The 19,401-nt window shown below is 36.8% G+C and overlaps 2 protein-coding genes across 2 annotated transcripts; one reads left to right on the forward strand and one right to left on the reverse strand.

Annotated features, from left to right (window-relative positions):
- Positions 1 to 1,826: 1,826 nt before the first annotated feature.
- Positions 1,827 to 9,521, reverse strand: il21r.1 (interleukin 21 receptor, tandem duplicate 1). The gene is made up of 8 exons (XM_077213408.1): positions 8,337 to 9,521; positions 7,852 to 7,972; positions 7,344 to 7,452; positions 7,005 to 7,201; positions 6,237 to 6,382; positions 5,882 to 6,132; positions 4,814 to 4,907; positions 1,827 to 2,977 (listed from the first exon to the last, which is right to left on the reverse strand). The coding sequence occupies exons 2-8, from the start codon at positions 7,949 to 7,951 to the stop codon at positions 2,306 to 2,308; spliced, it is 1,569 nt and encodes a 522-aa protein (XP_077069523.1). The 5' UTR covers positions 7,952 to 7,972; positions 8,337 to 9,521; the 3' UTR covers positions 1,827 to 2,305.
- A 4-nt stretch (positions 9,522 to 9,525) lies between these two features.
- ube2ia (ubiquitin-conjugating enzyme E2Ia) lies at positions 9,526 to 18,011 on the forward strand. The gene is made up of 7 exons (XM_077213409.1): positions 9,526 to 9,662; positions 11,763 to 11,857; positions 12,314 to 12,397; positions 12,972 to 13,044; positions 13,145 to 13,254; positions 16,997 to 17,076; positions 17,163 to 18,011. The coding sequence occupies exons 2-7, from the start codon at positions 11,792 to 11,794 to the stop codon at positions 17,221 to 17,223; spliced, it is 474 nt and encodes a 157-aa protein (XP_077069524.1). The 5' UTR covers positions 9,526 to 9,662; positions 11,763 to 11,791; the 3' UTR covers positions 17,224 to 18,011.
- Positions 18,012 to 19,401: the final 1,390 nt, after the last annotated feature.

Genomic DNA, 19,401 nt, shown 5'->3' on the forward strand with positions numbered 1-19,401 from the left:
GCTAATTATTTGTTCAAAAGATCTGATAAGTAGAAATACCCGTACTATTATCAGGTGGTTGGCATTTTGTAGATCCATCTGTGACTCATGCCTTATCTTGCTCTGTGCAGCAAAGACTGATAACTCCAACATTCTGTGTAATAACTGAAGAACTGCACAGCTAATGTAATCCTCATGCAATACATTTCTCAGTATTACCTCAATAGATAATCAGTATAGCATTGGTCACACCTCACTTCCCATACTTCTGCTATAGGCTACACGCTAAATGTATTAACTTATATGGTCTGGTATGTCAGTATAAATCATAAAATCACCACAGCCCCGTCATGCACTGTTGGTGTTAGCATATAAACATTAGCATGTAGCTAAATTCATGACTCTTTTTAGATTCAAACATTTTAACACATCCCCCAAATATACAGAATATTGGTTGTACAGGGCTTTTTAGTGACCAATTCTTGAACTTTAACTTAAATATTTGGTTACATCCTTGTCAGCTCAAAAAGCAAGTGCAAATGAATGGTTTTTGGACACGTTCTGTTCTCAGAACTTTAAAGTTTTATCAAGGTTCTCTCAAGGTTAACCAACGCTCTTCCAGTAAAGTTAATAGAACGCTCGCTCAGTTAGGCTATCTGGTCTTTAATAATGTTAGCATAAAAATGTTATTGATACATCGTTCATATAACTTTTTTCCTGAAATGTTTTTTTGTTGGATGTTCATCAAACATTTTTTTATTTGCTACTACTTGTTTGAGAATGTTCAGAGAACATTCAAAAGTAACGTTCACATAATGTTTTAAGAATGATAAAATGGAACGTTTCCTTAACTTTTGAACGTTCAGAGAACTTAAAGAAATAATGTTTTCATAACTTAATAGGAATGTAAGCGAAACGTTCTTAGAACCTATCTTTGTTAGCTGGGATAGTAAACCACCCAGGCACTCTTGGTATGCTAGTTCACAGACTATGATTTAGGACACACTAATTGTACTTTTTTGCATACCATAGGCAGTGGTTGTGTTAACAACATTCCCAGAGGAAGAGATGTTAATAATAGAATTCAGTAAACTCCACGGCAATTATGACTTTATATATCACAAATGTGACAAATAAAGTCATAGTTGCCTTCTTAATTATTTAGTTTTTCTCTGAGACTTTATTTCTTGTAATTGTGACTTTCATTTACTACATTTTTTTTAAACTGAGGTGAAAAGGAATTTCATAATAATTTGGATTTAGAGAGAGAGAGAGAGAGAGAGAGAGAGAGAGAGAGAGAGAGAGAGAGAGAGAGAGAGAGAGAGAGAGAGAGAGAGCGAGAGAGAGAGAGCGAGAGAGAGAGAGAGAGAGAGAGAGAGAGAGAGAGAGAGAGAGAGAGCGAGAGAGAGAGAGAGAGAGAGAGAGAGCGAGAGAAGTATAGACTTATGTAGCCCCGCCCCTTTTCAGCGCTGCGCTCATTGTCTTTTGTCTTCCGGTCTGTATTTTCACAGCGATCTTGCGTATTTATAAATGAACGGCTCATTTTAAAATCTTCCTGGTCTACTGACATTTGTTAAGACATCTGCTTTAAACATTACAATCCTCATGATAACTTTCGTTAACTTTACATCAAGTAAATCCACTTCAAAAGCTAATTACTCCTGGACAGCAATGCCATAGAGATATACAGAGCGACCCTAAAAACAGAGGTTCAAAGACAATATTCTAAAGATGGCTGTGCCCTCGATTCTCTGGCGCATAAGGTCTATAGGGGAGAAAATATAGTTTTAAAGTGCAAAACTGATCAGGAGAGGGACGATTTGAAGAGAAAAATGAAACATTCCAAGTATAATTCAGTGGAATAATTAATGGGATTTTGTTCATTATCGTTGCCACAGAAGTTCTTGTGATATCAATGTCACATTTAAAATGCCAAGCATTACAATATTTTACTGACAGATAAAAATAGAGCATGACAGAAAATGTACAATTAGAGTGATGGATATTGATTATTCGTTGCGCAAACTCTGGTCTACATTGTTAATAGTACACCAATTGAGATGCATCTATGCATACTGTCCTGCACCTTAATGTAAACCAATGTCCTGTGAACGATCATACAACTTACTAACATTTAGTCTATTTTGTGGCATTATGCCACAAATACAGTTCAGTGTAAGTTCAGTGTAACTGCTCATCAACACATTATGAGCAAATTAGATTCAATGTCTTCAGATATTTTATATAGACGCTTTCAGCATCTCCTGTTTATTATTCAGTTGTGGTCGATTCAGTTTGATGTAGTAATAGAAACTCCCATGAACAGCTACTTTCCAGTGCTGTGGGCATCAACTTGAACTGCTGTAAAAGCCACCCACTGTTTGACATAATTCGAATTGGAGCCTCCCACGCCATCCAGTGAATCAGTCTCTATCTGCTCGTTCCCATCAAAAGCCGACGGGCTTGAACAGTCTGACTCCAGAAATCCACTGTCTATGGTGTCTAAATCCAATCCCATTTGTGGGTAACCATCATCGGAACCGTAAGAGTCCTGCGAGACCTGTTCAATGTTCTCCAGGTCGTGCTCCTGTAGATGCCAGTCATCACAGTCTAAACTCGCACTGCCTTCAGGTACAAGAGGCTGTCTGTCTGCGATCTCAGCCGCTCTCTGATTGGTGTCTTTGTCATCGAGGAAGTCCTCTAGGCTCCGTCTTTGACTGTCACCGGACCAGTCGGCCACGACGCCCTCCTGACCAGACACTGTAACGGTGTCCATCGATATGTGTCCGCCAGAGTGTGCGACACTGTTACTGTTGCCACCAAGGAAGTAGAGTTTCGATGAGTTTTGACCCGCCAGACCAAAGTCCCGCTCACCGTTCCTGCTGTTACTAGGTTCCTCTGAGCTGTCATTCTGCTGGTTCTCACACAGCACCTGCAAAGTGGTGCTTTTCTCATGGGAATCGAAGTTATTGAACATCAGGACTGGTCCGACCCACCTCTGAAATAAAACACAAGTAGATCATTTTACTTATTTGGTCATGATGAAAATAAATTACATTAAGTTGAAGACTGAAGTGATCAACAGCAAGTGTGTGAGAAGTGTGAAAGTTTTCTGGCCAATTGGCAGGACAGTCACTTCCACAGTCCTGCCATATTACCAAATGATACACTTGTTGATTTTGTATTCGTTGGTAGGTCAATGACAAATAAAACTTAAAAAAATATTATATATATATATATATATATATATATATATATATATATATATATATATATATGTATGTAAATATATATATATATATACACAACAAATATTTTAAATGTTCCTGCATCACACCAATTTGATTAGCACAACTTTAACACTGCTTAACTTTTTTTTCTGAGAAATAATAAAAGATTATGCCAAGTGATTATATTCAAGAATGTCATTCTTTTAATTAGTTGTTTGTCTTCATTATGATATTAGGACATGTATCCCTCTAACATTTTTAAAAACATGTTCATCTTAATGAGGTGCATTCAAGTCATTGTATTGATGATGTTAAATGTATAAACTACCATTCAAAAGTTTGTGTAAAAGAAGTCTCTTGTGTTCAACAAGGCTACATTTATTTGATCAATAATGCAGTCAAAAATGTAAGTGAAATAATATTACGGTTTAACTTTTTAAATTATTTTAAGTAACTTTTTAAAATAATTTATGTGATAAAGCTGAATTTTCAGCATCATTACTCCAGTCTTCAGCCTATCACATGATCCGTCTAACCCACTGACTAAATAAACCCTCACTGCTTAATGTCAAAACACCCAAAATAATCTGCCTACTTGCAGATTATCTTATCGCCATCACCACTTCCTTAACTTTGAAATGCGTTAATAAAAAAAAGGTAACAAAAATAATGAATTAAAAGCTTTTTCATCTTTATGAATGGTAGTAACGTGAAAATGCTTTTAGACCAATGAAGTAAAAATGACTCAAGCATTCAGGTGCTTTGTGCACACCGAATAAAAACTGATATCATGAACGCAAAACAGCACAACTACAAAACAAAAGACATAACATTCAGGTATAAAATTATTATTTATCAATCATTTATGTTGTAGAATTTTCAGAGTAATTTATTTTAGTATTAAGGGGGGTTGGAAAATTACACTGGGTGTCACGGAGCGATTTACACAAAAAACGGAGCAGATCAAAACACTTACCACACGACACACCTCTACTATTTTCACAGAAACTATTTAAAGTTGCAAATTGCAGCCTGTCACTGCCCTCTACTGGAATATGTGTTCCCTTTCAGTTCGAAAAATAAAGCTGGTGCCTCGAGTCTTTCAAGTTCAGACACCGTCACATTTCAAAACGCTAATGTTTCAGAGAAATCCTCAAGGGGCAACTATTAATATCTTAGAGTTACTGAAGTGCCCTGAGGGACAATAACAACAAGAAATAACTCATTTTTATTTTGTTGTTCGAGCTTTCGATAGAGGGTAGTATTTTTCACCTCACAACCCAGTGGAATATTCACTAAATTCCCCTTTAGTTAAAAACAACTATTTATAACTACCCACCTTATCTGAGTTTGGGTTTGAACTCATAGTACTTTCCATTAGAGGGGAAAACTGCTACTTTCAGTTTTCATATTTAACGCAATCGCTACCAAATGTTAAGTGAGCCCTCCTGTTTCTTTGAAGCCCCTACAGACTGACTCATTTGAAAAATGTCACATTCCCCGCTTGCGAGTGAGGTTAAGTAAGTCGCATGTATGAAAGTCCCCTAATGATACACGCTCAGAGACTTCTGCTTATGCACAAGAGATTTAGAAACATAACATACCTTAAAGTCTCCTTGATGTGTATGGTAGAGCGGTGTGAAAAAATCATGCGGGCTTGGGATGTGCTGCCATAAGGTTGGCTTTTTGATGCCCCCTCTATACATGCAAAAAGACAAAGTGTTATACGACTGGAGTGTAGTTTAGTCAATGCATTTAAAACAGGCTGTTATTTCTGAACATAAGATGATTACGTGCTGAAAAAAAAAAAATGAAAACAGCAGCTGTCATGGAAAATGTCGAGCTTTATGCACTTGCAGAGCTTGTAGCTCTGACTTCCTCCAGTTTTTTGACCTATATGAAAATAGACTGTCTGCACAAACATATCTGCTGCTGTTGTGGTTTTGTGAACGTAGGAGTTGAGAAAGGACTATTCATATACGGTAAGTGCCGTCATATCGATTACTGGAATATTCATTTAGAGGAGGCGCTATCGAAATTTAAGATCACACTTGTCTGTAGTCTTTTATTAAGCCTGTCACTATGTGGGATATCAGGCAAACTTCTCAGTACATAATCTTTCAGATTTTTAAGAAGGAGTGAACAAATCTAGATGGTTTGAAAGGTTAATATAACCCTCAAAGGCATATGACTAACAGATAATAAAGACACTCATGTGACTCATAAATGAAGAAACAGTCATAATGAAAGGTTTGAGTTTGCTTCACTTCTCCATATCCCACAAAGTGACTTCTGTATGAGCTTATACAATTCCCTAAAGTCTTAAAAATGTACCTCATGGCCTCAATGAGGAGCTAGACTTTGAACTTTCTCTTTGGCAAGTAAACAGTTAGTACTGAGAATGCTATATATATATTTTTTTTTTTTTTAAATGCAGATCTAATCTGGAACATAAGTGCTAGTTTTAAAAACAAAGCTTAAGCCCATCATATCTTAAAATCCATCAGTGCCATTGTTTTGTCTCAAGATGCACACCATCCCATTAAAAAAACATTTATAAAAAGCTACTTAAATGTCCTAATTTAACTAAGACCTACTGCTGGCTAAGTCTAAACCCAGTCTGTGAAACCAGGGCCAAGGTGAAATACTAGACAAATAAAAGTGATACTCACAGTTTCCCACTGTACACCAGCAGCACCACCGCCACAACAGGAAGTGCCAGCAGCAGGAAATAGTACTGATCTGTCTCTGGAGAGTCAGATGTCCATTCAACACTGTTGCTCCATTCACTCCACATGGATGTAAACGACCTCGGATTTACAGCGACCTGAATGTCTGCCACATATTGCCTCCCTGGCAGGAGTTTTTCACTGATGATAACCATGGACTGTCGGTTCTCCTGCGTAGTGTAAATTTGCCCCTTCTGTGGAATGATCAGCATATTCAAAAAAAGTGTGCAAATTCAAAAAAAGTGTGAAAAATGTGTGTCTTTTTCCCTCCATATGGATAGACAAATTGCTATTTTACCTCATCCGGGTCACTTTTAGTTCGTAATCGTACTCTGTAGTATAATTTTTTATCCAGAAAGTGCTCTTCATAAGCCACATTCCAAGTGAGGTTGAAACCCCCATCAATTTCTGCAATGCTCAGGTTGAAAGGTTGCATTAGCTTAACTATAAAAAAACAAAACAAAACAAATGTTAGTGAATAATGTACACAAGTAAACGAGGCCGATGAATTACAGTGGAGTCCAAAAAGTCTGAGATCACATTAAAAATCTAGGATTAAAATCCAATTCCGACTAAAAGGTTTAAGGGATTTTGAGTAAGGTTATGATGTAAAATTAAGAAGCGATATTCATGCTTCTGCACAATTTCTATGTCACTAATCAGTGATGTATGTTTAACTATGATCATGTGACACTTTGTACAGCCAGCCAGATGTTCTTCTTCCACTGAAGCTCAAGATGCTCTTTGGAGCATCTTGAATCATGCTGGAGAACATGATCATCAGGTTTGAGACAAACTTTAAAGCAAAAGAGGACAAACCAAAAAACTACAAGACTGTGAAAATCCTCATACACTCTTACAAATAAAAGCCCCAAAAGGGGGTTTTTGCAGCGATGCCACAGAAGAACCATTTTGGGTTCCCCAAACAACTTGTTTGAAAAACATTTTTATAATCTAAAGAGCGGGTTTTCACTACAAAGCACTTTTTGTAGTGAACTCAGATTTGGATTTCACTGTTAATGTCACTTATTTTTACACTGCTGCTGAAGTGGATAGAGGAACTTACTAGATTTGTATAAAGTAATATTTTCAGAGTAACGCCTTGTCGTGGTCTCCATATTGCCTTGTTTGGCCATTTCTGTTACTATGACAGAGCAGTTGGTATCATAGGACATAATCATTTCCAGATCCTCAGGTTCCATTGTGCACCAGGATTGTGGCGATATGATACTGCAGCTCCCTATTACAGTTCCCAATTCATCCCTGCGAGACATGAAACGTGCTAATTAAACAATATGTTGAACAATGGTGATAGCAGGTTAAAAAAAACGATGAGCAGAGGCCAGACAATGATCCAGTAGATTCACATTCTCAAAAGTAAGAACACAATGTGCTAGATCTGTACCTGCAATCTGCCACAATATCACACGAAGCCGTTCTTGCCGAGTCAGAATTAGAGCAGTTCAGCTTGGAGATGAAGTCTGTGGTGCAGGTCACACTGCATACGGCATCATCTGCAAAAAGTGATTTGAGAGGAAATGTGGTTAATCGAGCTACAGAAACGGTACAGCGTTTCTTCTCAAAGCAAGACCTGCTTAGGTCAAAGGACACAAGGCAAATCATCCTGTTGCAGCTGTAACTTTCTGAGGATGATGGCACTTATTTTACAAGATGAAACGAACTTTCACTGTAAAAAAATTATACGTATACGATCAATACGTTATGACAACATATGTTTTACATTGTTTTAACTCATCAAAATAAGTTAAGCAATTTTCAACTTTTTTAAAGTCAGTTTAATGTAATTTAAGTTGAAATGACTTAAACATCCAAGGTGATTGTACTTAATTTAAGGCAGCATTTTTTTTTACAGTGTTAGAGGAATGGTAATATTGCAATAAATGCAAACTTACTGCACTCAATAAGTCCACAAACAAGCAAGAATATGGCTTGCCATAGAGCCATTGTGGAGAAACAATGACAGAAACTGTGGTGAGCCCTGCTCAAATGCATTGTACAGAGCCCACATGCAAACTGCAAAGAAAGCAAACATAACTTTACATACATAAACATAAACATAATTTTAATACATAACGGCATATCGGTAATGTATAACCAAATTTCATATTGTACATTTAATTTAATTCAATTCATTTTAATTTTTCAAAAGATAAAACATAACAACAAACTTAAGATTTTTTTTAATTAATAATACATACACATAATTACATATTTATACATAAAAAATATAGAAAAGCATCACAAACATTTAAGATGTTTATCATCATATTGTTTAGTCTATAATCAACATAAGGTGACAATAGATGATCGAGTTTGGGGAAAAGAATACAGGTAAAAGTGACTTTAAAGGAAGAAGTAGAGATATTCTAAAACTTACCTTGATAATATTCCCATTGAACCGGTTTACAAAAATATAAAATTTTCCTGAAAATATAAAAATCTGCAGTTTTCAATCAAATACCAGTTGTACATTGCATTACTCCACCTGACATTTACGCTATGCCAATCTTCTACTGATCTACATGCACAGTCAGAGTGCTTGTGACGAAAGAATGACATGAAGGATGTGGTTGCGGCTAAAACAAGATCCCATTTGCAGATGTTCCACCCTCAATGAAGCTAATTAAGGTTAGTTCCTGTTGTTGCCATCATGGGCCTGATAAATGTGCAGTGTCATCAGAATCTATTTTAGGGGGTCAATATAGCAGAAAATAGATAGATAAGGGCTTGGCATGGGTATACAATTTTTTAAAAAGCAGTGAAAAATGTGTGACATTTTATATTATGGTATGAGTGCTGTAAAATGGAAGTAATATAGCCTACAGTACTGCAAAAAATAAATAAAAAAATAGCAGAATGTGTTTTGAATATTCGACTAATATGTGTTCACATTAAAACCATCAAACATATGTATCCATAAAGACAGACATCCTTTAGGTGTCCAAGAACTGCCTGACCAAAATGTTTAATTTCTTAAAGGGATAGTTCACTCAAAAATAAAAATTCTGTCACTTACTTACCCCCAACTTGTTTCAAACCGGTATGAGTTTATTTCTTCAGCTGAACACAAAATAATACATTTTAAAGAATGTGGGAAACCAAACAGTTGACGGCATTGACTTCCATGGTATTTTTTTCTGCATAGCCTATTCAGGAAGTCAATGGGGTCCATCAACTGTTCGGTTACCCATATTTTTCAAAATATCCTAATTTATCTTCAACTGAAGAAAGAAATTCATACAGGTTTGGAACAAGTTGAGGGCGAGTAAATGATGACAGACTTTTCATTTTTGGGTGAACTATCCCTTTAAATCAGTGGGTTTCTCTGACTCGGTAAAAACAAGCAGCACCGAAGTTAAAATGCAGTGTTATTGAACTAATCACAAAATATAAATGTTTCAATCAGCTACATTGTTAATTAATCAATTAACTGTTCGTGTTTTGCCTTACGTTGGACGTTCAGGTGATATCAGTTTGCGTTTATAGAGAATACCTTCGTTAGCCGGTAAGTTATATATGGACACTGTTGAAAGTTTCATTCAGGCATCTGCGTGTGTACTCACTGGTCCTAATTATCTTGGCTAAATGTCTGTGTTTTCTTTTTTCCAGGAGGGAAACTTCGCTAGATTGTTGCTTTGAGTTTGACGCCAATTCCCAATTAAACGGCTCTTGATAGAATACAGTACTCACCTTCACTGACGAGGTATGTCTGTAGTAAAAGCAGGGTTAATTTGTGGACGCCTACTGTAGTTTGCGGTGTTTTGTTTGCGGGTTTTGTTAGCTAGCCAGCTATGCTAGGCTAACAGCCTATCCAGACTACACGCGACAAATTACAGCGCGCGCTTGTATTATAATTATGTAATTGCACACATCCAGAGCATGCATCTATGTCCGTGTAGTTTGACGCGAGCAGTTAATCGCAACAAAGCGTGATTTGGTTCAACCAGCGGCTGATGTGCGCGCAGTGAGGAATGCTGCTGTGCGGCATCGCGCTAAAAAATGTGCATCTGACAGGTATATTCGTTCAATGCGGTTTATTTGTTCTTTACTCTAATCAGACATAGGGGGGCATCATATTCATTAAAATAAGTTGCTTTGATTGTGTCAACTATGGGAACCCTGAGTAATTTGCTTATTTTTTATATCATTCTCTTCATTCTTGCGTTCTCTCACCAAATGGCTTTACTATACACGTTCATTATAGATTTTGACTTTCAGCTAACGTTAATTTAGTTTTTTTGCGATTTATTGTACATGTTTGTTTGGTAATGTTTTTCAACTCCTCTTGTTAGAGTTAATGGCCCCTTAATTTGACACTTTGTTGGTCGGATTACACAATCATTTTCGCATGCGTTTCTGAAAACATTACTCATTTTTTTATTTTCTCACTTCATACATTATCGCTTCTCCACAAATTATAGATTGGCGTTTTTTGCAAAAACATTTAAAAAAATTGTTTAACTTTAATCAATGTCACCTAGATCTTCGGATGAAACCACAAGTGACGTATGCTGGACTTCTCCAATCATTTCGTCTGATTAAACTCTGCTACTTTCTTATAATTGACTGCAAGTGCACATTCTTTTTTTTTTTTAAAGCAGTCTTAAAAACCAAGCAACAACCTGATAAAGAGAACCAAAAATCAACCATTTTTTGTTTCCAATTAATCGTTAGCTGTCTCAATATGGAATAAAAAACGCTCCTGGTCGCTACCATCGAAATTATGGTAGTTATGGCGGGAACGCAGCATAAGCTTGTTTTGGTTCAGGAGGAACTGTAAAAGGTGGCTGCTGTTTCGGTTGCGGTGCTCGGTGACTGACGTCTGTCTAACTCGTAGTATGAAATGCGCTGATGACGTGCAATGTCTGCTCTAGCAGCGGAGGTATAAAAAAATGCATGCAATGACAGGCAGGTGGGACATCGTATCATTGCTTTCGGATGGAATACAATGATTGGGTGAATATTTAACGTGTGTATATATATATATATATATATATATATATATATATATATCATGTGTGTTTAGACCACTTTTATCATGTGTGTTTAGACCACTTTTATCATGGTGTGAAGAGACTTTCAACCAGTATAGCAAAAATTTTTCTGGAGCAAATCGCCTACCTAGCCTTTAAAAAAAGATGTAAACAGTGTGTTGCTCCTTTTGCAATTTGTAAACAATGCTCCTTTTGACTCATGATGATCAAACCCTCGGAGTAATTAATATTGAAACCATATTGATGTTTTTCTATTTTGAACTTCATTGAAATGAAGGGAGAGCGCTATATTTGTCATTTTAGAGACACCAGAGGATATATAAATAAGTTTTAGAAATGGATTATTGGACATCCTGATCAGTCAAATGGTTAATATGTTTGAACGTAATAACCTTATCACTGCTAATAAAATTAGCACACATATCATTAACACAGTACATAGTTACACATGTTGGGTTGACTCCAGGACCCTTGGGTTGATAGAACCAGGATTTGTTTGATTCTGTCAGATCATACATCTCCTACTGAACCATAAACAACAGTGTGTATCACCACCGCTACAGTTTCACTACTGTATGTGTTCTTATGAAATCAAAAGCTCTGTTTCATAGTCCAATGACATTTCCTCATTTGTATGAACCAAATGTAGTTTTAAGGTTTTACCCTTTAATGGGAATCTCAACCTTACTTTTTATTTATTTTTTTAATTTAAATGTCAAAATGTAAGCAAATCCTGATGAATGTTATTGCATAATGACTGTGTATAGTGCATCTTGCTTAAAGAGAAAATATTGTCTCTTTTTTTTCAGGTTTTCAATCATTAAGTGGGCCACAAGTCATGTCTGGTATAGCGTTAAGTCGTCTCGCACAAGAACGGAAGGCTTGGCGGAAAGACCATCCTTTTGTAAGTATGATGATTCCGATCACAGATGTGAGGCTGTTATATAGGAATTAAGAGCGAGATGTGTGTGTATATATATTATTTATTATTTTGCTCTTTAAATGTTTGAGAAGCAACAGGCTTTGTGTAGACCCATGGAGGGTCTTTTTATCAGTTCAAAATCACCAAATGTTTTCGAAGCTTCTTAAATGATTAGAGCTGCAGTATTAGCCTTCGGAGGAAAAGCAGCGAAGGGGTTACTGAAGGGGAGTGCTTTCCATCTGTGGTGGAGATGTTATTTTAAGATGTCACTTATTTTAATTTATTTAGCTGAGAAGACTCTATTGAAACTGTTGGGGTGTGTGTGCTTACAGAAACGAGAGCATAGATTAAAAAAGATTCTAGAGTCTGACATATTGAAACTTTTGCAGCCACCCACAGGATTTCAAAAAAGTCGCCTTTTTTTTTTAAATTTTTTAGGGTTTTGTAGCCGTACCGACAAAAAACCCTGATGGAACGATGAACTTGATGAATTGGGAGTGTGCCATCCCAGGAAAAAAAGGAGTAAGTGCCATTTCAATGTTTACAGTACAGGCACGCATAACTGTTTATGTCTAATATGTACATCATATTGAATGCTGCTCTTGTGAATTCTTGTCTTTTCAACTACTACAGAATGTCATTTGTATGATTGGGAAAACAAAATGCTGAAGTCCCCCTGTAGTCAATTTTATTCCTTAAAACTCATCTTTGATCACCAAAATGACACATTTAATAAAATTCTTTGAAAACAAATTTCCTCGTGCTTTAAAATAGACTTGCCTCATTTATAAATACGTGGTTCTATGAATATGCAAATGAGTCCACTCACTCGCACCAGCTCAGAGACCAACTCGATGATGATCACTCGTTGACGATGATTGGTTACAAGGTAGTTTGTGACGTCAGAAACACCAACGATTTCAAACAGTGTTTTTGAGAGTCTTTAGTTAACTGCAGTTTAAAGGAGAAAATACTGGTTTGTCTGCACCACTGCAAATTCATATTAAAAATTGCACATAGACATATAACAACATTTAAAAGATGGATTTTTTTTGACAGGGGGACTTAAGTAAATGATTGTTTTTTTATTCTACAGACACCGTGGGAGGGAGGCTTGTTCAAACTTCGGATGCTGTTCAAGGATGACTATCCTTCCTCTCCACCAAAGTGTAAATCAGATGTCTAGTGTAGCTAATCTATTATCTGTACTTTGTATGCACATTGTGTTTTTAATTATGCGAGATTTTTATGATGTGACTTCTTCTACAGGTAAATTTGAGCCTCCTTTATTCCATCCGAATGTATATCCGTCTGGTACCGTATGCTTGTCTATTTTAGAGGAAGACAAAGACTGGAGGCCTGCCATTACAATCAAGCAGGTAAGCTGTGAAGCTTGGATCTTCTTAGACTTTCGTTCCTCTTCGGAACACAAATGAAGATATTTCTAATGAAAGCGGAAAGATTTATGTCCCTCCATTCTAAGCAACTACCACTTTGACACTTTAGATTGTTAAACTAATCCATATGAATTGAATGGTTTAATCCAAAATTTCTGAAAAGACACGGTCGCTTTATGATTTAATTTAAGCATTTATTTACATAATTTATCAACGCACACATCAGATATGATAAACGGCTGTGTGAGAACCAATGAGGTTCTTTCTCGTGTTACGCAGCACGTTTGAGCTTCTGCAAGAACCAATGAGGCTTGTCATGCATCAAGCAGGTACGGTTGAGTTTCTGTTTATGCTCGGTGATCAATGTTTATGTAAATTCAATATTTTCAATTAAAGTGATTGTGTCTACTTAGAAAATTGACTAAACCACTCAATATATATTGATATTTTTTACAATCTCTTTGAACACTCGCCCCCCCCCCCTAGTTGTGAAAGCTGTCTAAAGGCCTGTTCACCTCGGGACGAATTTCAAGCGCGATATTCCCTGACGTTTAACGCCTCCTGATTAAACAAAGGGCGCCCATGTGAGTGCACACCGACACGAAAAATACCACGCGTAAAAGCGTCATTTAAAAAAAAAACGCCTCGGGTTCGTTTTTTTCTTTTGGTTTGACACGCTGCGTCAAATCCGACCAATGAGATTGACGCTTTTGCTCTCGTGTCTGGAGCTTCTGAATATGCAGTAAAACACAACTTGGGGCGCTCAAACACAAAACGGTCTTTCCGAGCACACATATGTAACGGTGAAGAAGATATACGCCAAGTAGCGTCTACACACTGCCGGGAAGAAGGCGAGGAAGATGCAAGCCAAGATAAATGTAGAGCTGTTGGTGTCGGAACATAAGGAACTGTATGACAAACGCGACAGCGACTACAAAAATATTGATAAAAGAGAACTGTTATGGAGTGGTATTGAAGAGCAAATGGGCCTTGATGGTGAGTTTCATTTCACTTAATTGTCTTTCCGGGGGGGTATTTCTGTTTTACATTAAGCGCCATCTAATATCAAGGAATGAATTCGCATGTTCACTCGGCTCATCGTAAGCGAAATCGCTTGGGTATGAACTTAAAAAACGCTGGCGAATAGCGCGCACCGATATTCGTCCTGGTGTGTATAACCCTTAAAGAGTGACAGCTAATAACAACAGAATTTTCATTTTTGGGCAAACTAACCCTTACATTTTAAACCATTTACTGATATTATTAAAATAATTTTCAAGATGGTTTAAAACCTTTGCTGCATGGTTAAATAAACTACACATGTCATTTCACTTTAGTGCCTAATCCAGTTCTGTACACACAGTTCAGTAATTAATGGGAGTGCGACCACATTCTACAACTGAATTAACTCCCAAAAAATTCAGGTAGCGACAACTGCATTTACAAAAATTTTACGCAGTGTGTACGGAACCGAATCGATCAACTTGTTGTTAATTACATGGGATGAGAGATGACAGCCAAGGGATACATCTGATATGTATTTTAACATGCATCAGAGATGGAGCTCTCATCTGTAACACAGGGAAAGCAATACAAACCTTGACTCATTCAAGTTGCCAAAATTTGTAATATACTTTTGTTAAAATTCCTCAATGGTTGTGAAAAACATCCTTTTTACCTCAAAAACACCTCTGTTCACAGCGACGCGTTTCTGTGCATGTCAATTTAAATGATAATGAGCAACTGCTCACCCCACCCCTCTCTTCCATGGGGGGTGTCGAATGGCTGAGGGCAGAAATATGCTAATACGGGACAGTCCGTCAGTGGTTGTGGGCGGAGCATGAGCATTATGACATCATAGTGCTCCAAAGATCCAGTGCATTGTGATTGGCTGGGGTGGTGATGGCGCAGTGGATAAGACACATGCCTTTGGTGTGAGAGACCCGGGTTCGAATCCACTGTGACACCAATGTGTCCCTGAGCAAGACACTTAACCCCAAGTTGCTCCAGAGGCGTGCGACCTCTGACATACATTGCAATTGTAAGTCGCTTTGGATAAAAGCATCCGCTAAATGAATAAATGTAAATGTAAAAATCCAAACAGTTTCATTGAGTGTTAAGACTTTTTGAGGATAAAAAAAGTGAATAGATTTATTTTTTTCCTTGCAGTGTTGGGACAACCACCATACAAAGACACATTTATATGCAAACACCATAAAAAAGTGAATTTTGCATCCGATGACCCCTTTAAGTGTGTGACGGCAGTGTCACAGTGTCACGCCCCTTACCATATTTGGAGCATCAGCTCCCAGAGTGATAATGTCGGTACTACCTTATCAATTCGAGCCCGAATCTGAACCGAAAAATGCAGATGACCAAGCTGATCGATCAACTTTGCCAGCGCGACTGGACCAGATCGTATCAGATTGGTAAGGTTTTATTTCAGTGGGGACATAATTACTGATTATACTGTCTGTGCGACGCGCTACAGGGGGGACAACACTATGTAAACTTAAAACTATGTCTGCATTTGGGATCGTAGAAACGACAAGCAAGTGCTACTCTATTTTAGTTGTACTGTTCTGGAACAGTGTTGTAAATAAAGCTTAAGCACTTTTCTAATTGTGTCCTCTTTTGGAAAGCTAAACTAAGTAGTTTGGCTTTCGCAACGAATAACACAGCGTCTCCACATCATGGCGGCGCCGGCGGCAACAATAACACCGCGAGAATAAAAGTTCCACTGCCTTTGTGTGTACATTTGGCCGGTGTTATGAAACTCTTCCCCCACACACTGACGTAGATTTGACGTAGCGTTTTAGGAAGGCGTGGCTGAGCCTTAACTTTAGAATATCTCTTTAGGTTTGACACTTTGAGCTTTAACTCTGCAGATCTTATACATGCACAAACGGCTACATAACACGCTTACGGAAAAGGAAAACAAGAAATCACAACGACCCCTTTAAACAAGCCCCAAAATGCTTATAATACGTGGACATGGCAACACTGCAAGAGCGCGCTCTGTCTAAGCAGCGCTTCCAAACATAACCAAAACATGAGGCCTCCGTTGACTGCTTCTGTTAAAATTTCTGAACTCCGTGGGTCTTTTGTCGCTGTAATGTTACTTTGGTCAGAATAGTTGAGACCAAAGACTAGATGCCAGAACGTTGCTATGGTAACCATGGTAACGCATGGTAACGTTGCTATGTCAATCATCGCAGTTTCGGGAGTCGTGTTCCGTACATGCATGGAATGGTAACTGACTTACTCCCGCATTTAAATGCAGTTGTCACTCCTGAAGTGTATGTGGCCTATTTAGCACGTACAACTAAACCATTTTGGTATCACAGATACTTATTCTTTCTAATTTAGCTTAACTCTAATGTAACAGTCTTGTCAGTTAACGGTTAATGATCTGTTAACAAGCATCAGTTGTCATTTAGGGGGAAAAAACCAAACTGAAATCAGCATCCCTTAAATTGATGCATTGGTCCATTTAATTGGTATATCCAATAACAATGTGTGGTTCAAGATCATTTTTAAGGATTAATTGTTTCGTTTTTGTATTCAAAATATGGATTTGTTTTTCTTTTTAGAAGATTTGAACTGCAAATGTTGCATGGGTTTGTGGTGTGATTTTTAAAATATCCATAAGCCAAATGTTCAATACATTCCTGAAGAGGGCAGTATTATCTCATGAAGAACCACAACTTATTTATCTTTTTAGATCTTGCTAGGAATCCAAGAACTCCTTAATGAACCAAATATTCAGGATCCCGCACAGGCTGAGGCATACACAATTTACTGGTACGCACCTTCAAATATAGTCTTGCCTATTGAGACTGAAATTCTTATTGCCTTTTATGTATCTTGTGTTTGCATTTCTGTTTCAGCCAAAACAGAGTGGAGTATGAAAAAAGGGTCAGAGCACAAGCCAAAAAGTTCTCGCCGTAAACCTCAAGATTTCTCACTTAATGGAAATGGGTTTTGACCAGGTCTCCTCACCCCTGTTACAGCCCACCCCCCACCTTTCAATTCATATCCACTTCATACTTATTTACTGCTGGGCTTAAAGAAATGAATGTGTTGTGCCATTGTCAATCCACTGATGCTCATCCTAACAAACTCTTCCTGGAGGTTTTAAATTTGGTCTTTTGTATACATCCCTTTTTTTTTTCTTTCTTTTTTGGGGGGCAAATCCACAGCAGAGTTCACACTAGGTTGTGTGGCTTTTATTTTATTTTTATGGTGGGTGGGGTTGCTTGGTAACAGTGCTACATATTTGCAAAAAAAAAGGCACAAACATCCACATGCAGAAGAAATGATATTCCACAGATGCAGAGGCATGAGCCTAAAGCTTTTGTTTCGTTTAATCTTTTTTTTTTTTTTCAGACTTGGCCTCCTTCGTCTCTTTCATGGTTTTAATGATTTAAAACTTGCTATTAATGTCAGTATTTCAACTGCTGTAAAATGATACTTTTATACTTTCTTTACTTTGAGGTAGTGTCTATAGAGAGATTTCCATTCCTGATGCAGGCAGTGTACTAAGCATGTACCGTACAGTATGATAGCATTGTGCTGCCTCGGCCGTCTGTGTTTCATGAAAAGAAAAAAAGAAAAGACTTGCGTACAAGGCCTCTGAATCAAATGGTTAGTTAACCGCTGCATCAGTCTCTTTGTGTTTATATGGTGTTTTGTTCATGTAAGTGTATAGAGTAAATAAAAATGTTTATACAAAGCCAGTCGTGACTGCAGGTACATGTTTCACATGCCTCACACCATGAATGGATTGATTTCAACCCGTGCTTGCAAGGTAAGTCTTATCCTGGTTCTTGGTCACTTTGTTTGAAGATTTCTGTGTGACTGGAATTAATTGAATCAAGATGTTGAATTTGTCTGTGTTGTCTGTCAGTGCAGTAGATGTCGAATAATTTTGGGGTTTTGAATTGAACGTCTAAGGCAAATTTTATTTTAAAATTAAATTATTTTGATGAAGTAATACCAAAGATAAATAACTTATGGAGATATCTATAAAATTATATATATATATATATATATATATATATATATTAATGTTTACATATTAATGTTTACAAATTTCTGTTTGTTTTGTATCATATTTCATACATCAGGCTTTTATAGCTCATATGCAATTCACTGATAATTAGAGATTGGCTAATTATTGTTTCCCAAAAGCCTGTTGTCTTATTTAGCGTTAAGTTTATTAAATAAATTTAGTTATTTAATGTAGGCCTATTTTATTATATGAATAATCAAGTAAATCCAAGTTGCTTCAGTCTGGTAAATGTTACTCTTGCATGTATTTTATAGGAATCATTAAAGATTTCTCAGCAAAAAGACTACTTGAAAGGGAAAAAAAGTATGAACTATCAGAGGGCCGAAGACATGTAGTAGATTGTGTACAGGTTTTTCAGCGAAGTTTTGGTTATTTTTTAGGCCCTATAAATGTGTGTATTAAATATGATACAGTAAGCTAATATATTCATAAATACAATATTGCGTTACACCCATAAAAAGTAACTAATTGCGTTACTTTGTTTAGAAAAGTAATGTGTTGTTATTTTGAGTTACTTTTTTTCACCTGGGCTGGGCTTGTTTTTTTGTTTTTTTAATAATACATCATGTTTGCACACAACGCCTCTGCGTTTCGATTTGTCTCAATATGGGTACAGGAGAGCTGTCAGTAAAAAAATGGGATAACAAAGTAACTTGCGTTACTTATTTAAAAAAAGTAACTTGGATATTTTATTGTAAATTTTTAAAAGTAATGTGTTACTTTATAGTTACTTGAAAAAGTAATCTGATTACATAAATCAAGTTACTTACTTGTAATCAGTTATCCCCAACCCTGGTCCTGATAATTTGGAAAGTAGCAATAAATGTTCTGATATCTTTATGATTTTGCCCTTTAGGGTTAAGTATCAGTTAACTTATAGTTCTTTTAATTTTTTGGCGTTTTATTTGATTTAAATAAATGTTAGTGAAAAAATAAACTTTTAGATATCTGCATGTGCAATGGGCATAGGTTATACCCATCTTTGCTTGCTCCTTTGAAGGTATCTTGAGTAAAAAAGCTTTACATTTAACAAAAAAGACCTAAACCGGAAGCGA

This window comes from Siphateles boraxobius, unplaced genomic scaffold, assembly GCF_051911475.1.
Source record: "Siphateles boraxobius isolate OS27281-9 unplaced genomic scaffold, OSU_SipBor_1 66, whole genome shotgun sequence".
NCBI lineage: Eukaryota > Metazoa > Chordata > Actinopteri > Cypriniformes > Leuciscidae > Siphateles > Siphateles boraxobius.

Coding starts and splice junctions, on each gene's coding strand:
- ube2ia (XM_077213409.1), top strand. CDS start 11,792: ATGTCTGGTATAGCGTTAAGTCGTCTCGCACAAGAACGGAAGGCTTGG. Junction 11,858..12,313: donor GGCGGAAAGACCATCCTTTT/GTAAGTATGATG, acceptor TAAATTTTTTAG/GGTTTTGTAGCCGTACCGAC. Junction 13,255..16,996: donor CTGCCATTACAATCAAGCAG/GTAAGCTGTGAA, acceptor TTATCTTTTTAG/ATCTTGCTAGGAATCCAAGA.
- il21r.1 (XM_077213408.1), bottom strand. CDS start 7,951: ATGCATTTGAGCAGGGCTCACCACAGTTTCTGTCATTGTTTCTCCACA. Junction 7,453..7,851: donor TTGTGGACTTATTGAGTGCA/GTAAGTTTGCAT, acceptor CACTTTTTGCAG/ATGATGCCGTATGCAGTGTG. Junction 7,202..7,343: donor GATATTGTGGCAGATTGCAG/GTACAGATCTAG, acceptor CATGTCTCGCAG/GGATGAATTGGGAACTGTAA.